General features: G+C 37.5%; 1 protein-coding gene across 1 annotated transcript; it reads left to right on the top strand.

The window, feature by feature from the left end:
• Positions 1-74: 74 nt before the first annotated feature.
• adora1b (adenosine A1 receptor b) lies at positions 75-8,411 on the top strand. The gene is made up of 2 exons (XM_046872375.1): positions 75-1,297; positions 5,770-8,411. Exons 1-2 carry the CDS (start codon positions 957-959, stop codon positions 6,452-6,454), a joined length of 1,026 nt encoding a protein of 341 aa, XP_046728331.1. The 5' UTR covers positions 75-956; the 3' UTR covers positions 6,455-8,411.

The following is an 8,411-nucleotide window of genomic DNA, read 5'->3' as shown; positions in this document are numbered from 1 at the left end:
GCCACGTTACACCTCTTTCTATGCTAACACATTACAGTAATATCAGAAGCACAGAGTTATCAGAAGCACACACCTCATTTTACCTCCTGAAAAAAAAAAAGACTGGGCCGGAAACACTCGAGGCGCTGTAAAGGAAACCAGCAGTATGTGCTGAAACCCAATATTTAAAAGACGATCATTTAGTTTTTCTCAGCTTCTTCTTCTTCATCATCGTCATCATCTTCTTCTCGTGATTTCTCTCTGGTCCCAGCTCAGCACACGCCTCTCTGCGGGCTTTGGCTCAACACCATTTGAGACTTTACTCAGCATGAACTGGGAGTCGGTTGCGTCCATGTAGTATAAATGTAAGGAATAACGGTAATGAATAAACACAAAGGGAGGACCGGCTGATTTGGGACACTGCATACTCCGTTGTTTCTGAGATTCGGATAAGCTCCAGGAGAAGAACAGTTGACAGCCCACACGGACGGATTGCGATTTCCAGAGCAGGAATGAAGTGCTCTCTCGTCCCAGTTTTGGACTCCTGGATGGTGGGAAGAATGCACAACGAATGCAGGTGACACAGAAAAGCGGAACTGAACTGTTTTCCTCGGACAAAGCCATGCAAGCAGCCGGACATGTGAACAAAGCGCAGGTGGATCTGATGAAGAGACGCGTTTGGGTTCTGCCAATATGGTTCCACCATCGGACATTTTTATTTTACGAAAACGAATAAAAGCACACATTCTTTGATGCATTGCATTATCTATTATTTCCACGTGTATTACGCTCTTACTTTAAAAAGGAAAAGAGAATGCCTGCTGTCCCAGAATAGCCCCAAACATTTTGCTAGGAGGAATTTTATGGACTGCAGCCATACGATTAAAGATCACTTCTTTCTGAAACCCGACATCCCTGCCAAACTTTAATTTATCATTATTATACAGGCTTTATTATTCATTGCAACCGATACGACGATGCCAGTCGACCAGTACGCAGCTCAAGTCCTCTACATAGGCATGGAGGTGCTGATCGCCGTGTCATCGGTGATCGGAAACGTGATGGTGATTTGGGCGGTTAAAATAAACAGGTCCCTGAGAGACACAACTTTCTGGTTCATTGTGTCCCTGGCAGTGGCCGACATAGCGGTGGGAGCTCTGGTCATCCCGCTCGCAATCACCATCAGTATCGGACTCAAGACTCACTTCTACAGCTGTTTGCTGGTGGCGTGTACAGTGCTGGTACTCACTCAGAGCTCCATCCTCGCCCTGCTCGCCATCGCCTTCGACCGATACCTCAGGGTTAAGATCCCGACCAGGTAACACACACATCCTACTCGCTTTTCTGTAGTTATAGTGCTGCCAGGTTTATACAGATGAGATACTAATGATAAAGCTAAAGAAAAGTCGAATACGTTTTGCAGTCTTCTGGCTGGCACTGCATAAGTGGTGCTCTCGGTTTATTTACAGATGGCTTTTGTGGGTTTAGATGTGGGGTAGGGCTGTGAAAAAAAAACAATATTTATCTGATTTCACTAAGTGGCCTCAAATTTCAGACTGTTTATAAAGGCATCATAAGTTAGTGTGTTTTGACACTTTACACTGCAGTGTCACATCGCACAACTTCTTAAAAGATTTTCCAATGTACTGTATGTATATAGAAGAGTAGAAAGAACATTATATCAATTGCTGTGAAAGTATAAGTAGTGGATTAGGGCCTGGGACATTGGGGGACTGGTAAGAAAACAGGATTTGAGACATCAATGTATGAGTCCATCCAGCCATCCATCCATCCATCCATCCATCCATCCATCTCTCTCTCTCTCTCTCTCTCTCTCTCTCTCTCTCTCTCTCTCTCTCTCTCTCTCTCTCTCTCTTTAATACGCCACTTAAGTACGCCACTTTAATACGCCAAAGATACTGAAAGAGTTCTGAATGCATGAAAAAATTAAATGAAAATATTTTGAAGGAATAAACAATATATGCACATTGCCAGTGCCACAGTGCCGCATCTATAACATTGCACAATATATATGTGCAGTATAGGGGATAAAGAACATTGTATGTTAATGTAACAGTATACATAGTGGATTAAGGCCTGAGGTGTTAGGGGGACTGGTAAAAATACAGGATTAAAAACATCAGTCTATGAGTCTATTCATTCATTCAATCTCTCTGTGTGAGAAGGGCTCAGACTTTAATACCCCAAAGTTACAGAAACAGCCTTGAAATAAATGCATATATATTAAAGGTATAAACAACATATGCACATTGCAGTCACATTGAATAAATCTTAAAAAAATTTTATACAGTCTATGTATAGAAGAGTAGTTTCAATCCCAAATCCCACTCAAATGAAAAAAAAGGAAAAAAGAACATTATCAGTTGCAGTGAGAGTATAAGTAGTGGATTAGGGCCTGATGCATTAGGGGGACTGGTAGAAATACAGGATCTACAGTAAAACATCAACATATAAATGTATTCATTCATCTCTCTCTCTTTCTTTCTCTCTCTCTCTCTCTCTCTCTCTCATGTTCTCAAAGTTACAGAAACAGTGCTGGATGCATAAACAAAGCAATTGTATTAAATGAATAAACAGCTTTGCTTGGGTTCAGTGCCTACCATGGCCCTTTAATGTCAATAACTCTATTATGTGCATTAGTCTTCCAGCAAAACAATTAGCCTACCAACATTTATACTGTTAACAACGGGATAGAACCAGTCTAACAAAGACTTAGAAAAACATAATTAATTCTTTATTTAAACACATTTGCAGTAAATGTTCTCCTGGAAAAAATCTCGTTTGCTCGTTTGTTTGCACAAACTGCCTCTCACCTTCCACGGCTTTGTTTGCACAAATTTCTTTTCACTGCTGCCAAAAATGCCACTGCCTCAGTGTAAGACTGCAAGGAGTAACATTTAGAACCAGAATATGCTGACTACTGTGTGCTCTATAACAGCCATTGATTTTTGAAACTGACTCTTCTCTGCTCTAAATATTATTTTCTGGGATAGCTCTGTGCCATTTAGTTGATCAGTTACCATATGCTGCATGGTTTACATTAGGGTGAAATGGCATTAAAAACCTACACTTACAGTAAAACATGGGAGTGTAAATATACTGGTCATTAGCAAATATGGTTACGAAAACAGATGCACTTATGATATAATCATCATTAAATTATGATCTGTGGACTCAGGAATTAATCATTAATTTTCTAAATACTCTGAGGACTAAATATATAGCCCTCTATATTGCCTTACTAACTTGGTTGATTCATGCAGACTATTATATTATCATAACCTAATATAGTTTACTACTGGAAACATTGATGTTTAAACTGGGGGGGAGTTATATGTAACCTAGAGACCCAACAAGCAAACTTCACATTTCTCATCAATCAGAAAGCGGTGCAGAAACCTATTTAAGAAGATATTTATACTGGAGTCTTCTGAATACATGTTGAAAATCTATTGTATGCTAGTGGCAGAATTACAGCCCATTATGTGTTACAAAAAAAAATCCTAATCCAGAAGACTATGACAGCTCTTTCTTTGAACAGGAAATTATTGTTCTCTATCTTTCATAACACTATTAAAGAGACACGTACGTAGTGATTATCAAAAAGGGTGACGCTAATTTCCCAAATGGTCTGATGTTATATCCAATGCTACAGCTGAATGTATAGTATTATATACAGTGATTGAGGTAGTAGAAAAGCTATAGAGAACGGGTTTTGAATAAGGGAAGAGACTACATTTAATGTACAAGCATATAATTACTGCAATATAGCATGCTTAAATATTACATAACTCTTATAAGATCATATACAAAATGACATTAAGTTGTCTTACTGTATACTGAATGAATGCTGGTCATAATATCTGTTAAAGAACATTCACAGACAATGAAATATCCAAACAGTAGTGTAAATAGCAAATGAATTAAATTAAATAAGGTTACACTGTAAAGGTAACACTATGATGTATAAGGGTGACAATTGAAGTCAAATAAAATGAATTATTTTGCAGTAAGTTGAGGTAGAAGCATATGGTAGATTACATTAAATGCAGATGTGCACATAGCAATAATGAGCAAATAACAATCTATAAAACAATTGTAGTTATGACAGAAAGTTGCTGTCAAATAGAAGTGTATAATTAATATGTGGAGGCTGGCAGCGCTTAGGAGCTGACTTCAGCATTAGTGCAGCTGATGAAGCTGTTCATTCAAAATATTGCAGACTTCTTTAGTGTTACTGTAGTCTTGTTTAGAAACGTACAAACAGTGGGGCTGGGTAGTGCTTTCTGGTCACACTACTTTTGTGGTGGTCAGTTGGTCTTTTCTGAAGGTTAAATTAGGTCTTACTTCATTATTGCATTCTTTTCTAAGTTGCTTTGGATAGTTTCTCACTTCAGAAATGAAATTTTCAAAACAACTTTTTCAACCCCTACATTATGTCATCACTCGTCATAGTATAAAAGCAATTTCTCATTGCTTTAAACAAAAATGCGAATGCTTTGGTACATTAAATAAAATTATTGTTTACAATTGTCTGCTATTGTCTGCCTACATTATCAATTGTTGTTTATGGTTCTCACCTGAATACTAATTGTTTTGAGAAATGCACTTACTGGTTTGCAAATTTTAAGGATGATTTGAGAAATGCTCCAAAGCAACTGAGAAAAACTGTAAACCCATTGATGATCTATTTTGTAATTGACATTTTTGGCTATAAATCACTGATACATTCCAGATCTCAGAATAATTCATTCTGAATTGATAGGGGACATGGCAGTGGGTCACAACTCCACTAATCTCCATTTGATCCTGCTTTGAGGTTACAGTCACATGCGCTCCAATCTCCAAAAATACAAGCCAGGAGGAACAATAATGACTAAAATCTGCCTTATGTATGTATAAATATGTGTTTGCATGCTGCCCTGTGATGGACTAGCATACCATCTAGGGTGTATTCCCATCTCATGCTCATCAAGAATGAATGTTAAAAATGATCATAACATGGTATTGCATGCTATCCATCTAGTTAGGATTGAAAATAGCAGTTTTGTATCGGGTGAATATTTTTTGTTATTCATAAAATGAGCAAATGACCTGATTACGTAGCAAGGCAAATTTAAGGCTTTTGCTTTCAGTAATTTATTTATTTTCTAATTGATTGAGGCTCGTAGCTCAAGTGGAAAACGTTCGCATTAACAACGCACAGGTGCCCTGGCAGACGTAATTGCACAACACACCGGGAGTGGGAAAAGAATATAATCTAGAAATAACTCTAAGGACCAGTGATCTCATCTCCACCTGGAGACAGTTTGATTTAGTGAAGTAGATGTGTGATTAAATTTCCTGTGACAGCGCTCTTGTCTTCTTTTCCTTGAATTGGAGAACTGATTAGAGGAAGATACCTAGGGAGCTGTTTTGCCCATGGGCAGGACCCTATTCTGCAGACTCAAATTATATTACCATCTCTTATTGGCGAGCCTGTTAACAATGGTAGTAGCTGACCCTTAAAAGGGCAGTGCAGTTATTCAACAATATATGTCTCAATGTTTATGAGGCATTAAACTCAGAAACAGCCACCCTATATTCTTTAAAAAGCTTAGAATTTAAAAAACAGAATATAAACAAGTGTGCTGATCTGAAAATGGACACACTTTCATGCAGGTTTGAGATATTGTAAATTATGAAGTAACATGCTGATGGTTAGAATTTTTTGTAAATAACTGATCATATTGATTCATAAATAAATAATGTCATTGAATTTTGTTGCAGTTACAAGCGAGTGGTCACTTCAAGACGAGTGGGATTAGCTGTGGTTGCATGCTGGGCAGTAGCCTTCATAGTTGGCATGACTCCTATGCTGGGCTGGAACAAGTTACACAACCTCCAAGAACAAAATGGCTCACTCAGCCGTGACCTCATCATCACCTGCCAGTTTGAGAACGTCATCAGCATGGAATACATGGTTTACTTCAACTTTTTTGGCTGGGTGTTGCCCCCGCTGCTCCTTATGCTCTGCATCTACACAGAGATCTTCTACATGATTCACAAGCAGTTAAACAAGAAGGTGAGCACGAGCCACAGTGACCCAAACAAGTACTACGACAAAGAGCTAAAGCTAGCAAAGTCACTTGCTCTCGTCCTTTTTCTGTTTGCTGTCAGCTGGCTTCCACTTCATATTCTGAACTGCATCACACTCTTCTGCCCCACGTGTGAGAATCCCATATTGCTCCTCTACATTGCCATTTTACTCACTCATGGCAACTCTGCTGTGAACCCTATCATCTATGCTTTTCACATTAACAAGTTTCGCACCGCATTCCAAAGGATCTGGAAGCAGTACTTCTGTTGTAAGGAGAGTCCTCCAATTGAAACGCAAATGAGCGAAAGACTGGATAAGGATAATTACAGCCACGCTCCTCAGCCTGCTTTTCCAGTGGAACAAAATAACATTTAACTGGAAGACTGAGCAGGCTGGCAGTCTGCTACATATGAATTTAATGTGAATGTAAATCATTTGCTGACGCCCCATTCTACAAATCAATATTAAACATTATTGTTCCTCTGGGATGGACACAAGGGAGGGAAATTTAGATCATGAAGATGGGGAGTATGACATATTGTAAAGAAAATCAAAAATGTTTTATACTTGTAAAACTGTTTACTGGGAGATCAATGACATGCAGAGTCAAACCACAGGGGAAGTATTCACACAAATCTACACTGGATTATTTGTATCAATGTGCTATAAAAAATGTTTAATACACTCCATAATGGTGCATCATCTCTGAATCAGAATGAACATTTATCTGAGTACCTTTATCTAAATGAATTTGACAGTTTACAGGAAAACATCGTTGATATACTGAACATTGAAGCACAGTTATCATAAGAGAGCATTAGGAATGATAAGGTAAAGAAATTGTATATATTTCTATTTTGATTGATTTCTAGAACCACTTTTGCAAAGCTGCTTCAAAAAATCCTTATCTAGGCTGAAGCATAAATGCAAAAAAAAAAAGGGGGAAAAAAAGGAAGAAAGAACGTTAAGCCCATTTCACACCGGACATGACATGGCATGTGCAGCAATCCACTTTTTTTTTAAATTCACACTGGACACAGTTTGTGCAGCTGACCAGAAGTGAAGCTTTGTATAGGTGAAATTTTGAGCATTAATTTCTGTGCTTTCTTTCCATTGATAATTTAATATATCATGTGACTGTCTGTTCATTGTCTGATCACTAAATAATTGCTCAACATAAAATAACGTATAATACTGTAGTAATACACACCAAAATAGAACTGTAAAACAGGTTTGAACAAGGCCAAGAAATTAGTTCTTTAGCACATTTCTTTTTGCGTAATTATGAAGCATGAAAAATTGCATTACTGATGTATGCAGATATTTCGACAATTTGAAACAAACTCTCGCATAATATATAGTTAAAATAGTTTTAAAAAAATATTCGAAAGTAAAACACAAGCGTAACATTTTTCCTTCAGCAAAAAATCTGTTTCATTAAAATTGAAACAATATTATGTATACACTAGAGCAGGGGTCACCAACGTGGTGCCCACGGGCACCAGGTAGCCCGCAAGGACCACATGAGTAGCCCGCGGGCCTTTTCTAAAAATAGCTGTTTCCTACTTTGTTAAATCATTGTTGATAATTATTATGAAAAATCATTAACATGATCAGTGTCTTCACGTAGATGAATATCATTAATTATTAATAATAACATATAATAAAAGGTAAATTAAGCTAATTTGTTATTTCCAGATCAAACTGGAAGCCCTTCACATTAATCGGAACCCAAGAAGTAGCTCTCAGTTTCAAAAAGGTTGGTGACCCCTGCACTAGAGCAAATCGATTGATAATTAATTATTTAAATATATAGCATTGGAATGCCTCCTTATATTACTATTTTATAACATAAAACCCCAAAAGATTAAAACTGCATTGCGTTTTTAATGAAAAGAAAATAATGAAATATTACAGTAATCATACTGATTTCATTATCATTTTGATTGTTTAGATTTTTTCCCTCCACGAACTTTAGTCATTCACCCAAATCCAAAATGTGTTTATATGCCTGAAAAGACTGGAGCATGATGGTGTTGTCCATTCTAGTGCACTATATGTCCAATAGAAGGCCACATCAGCCATAGTTAACATGAGCACTGATCAGCCAGCACATTTTATAACTAGGGCATCATTCACATGACTGTGATCTATCAAACCAGAAATCTGCTTATATCATGCATTCCCTCTCTATACCTTTTACTTGAAATTTGAATCGGTACATTATGTTTATGCGGCCTGTGGTTGCAGAGCAAATTGTTTGTGCAGTTATGATAGTAATTACACTCAAATGGGGAACCGGAATAAAACAGACACACTGTTTATTCACTGA

The sequence above is a fragment of the Silurus meridionalis genome, chromosome 17 (genome assembly GCF_014805685.1).
Source record: "Silurus meridionalis isolate SWU-2019-XX chromosome 17, ASM1480568v1, whole genome shotgun sequence".
Taxonomy (NCBI): domain Eukaryota; kingdom Metazoa; phylum Chordata; class Actinopteri; order Siluriformes; family Siluridae; genus Silurus; species Silurus meridionalis.
This window is presented reverse-complemented; position numbering and strand designations above follow the sequence as displayed.

Bases quoted from the DNA above. Each gene is read 5' to 3' on its own strand.
- adora1b (XM_046872375.1), top strand. From the start codon at position 957: ATGCCAGTCGACCAGTACGCAGCTCAAGTCCTCTACATAGGCATGGAG. The intron at 1,298-5,769 runs GTAACACACACA...ATTTTGTTGCAG, and splicing joins AGGGTTAAGATCCCGACCAG to TTACAAGCGAGTGGTCACTT.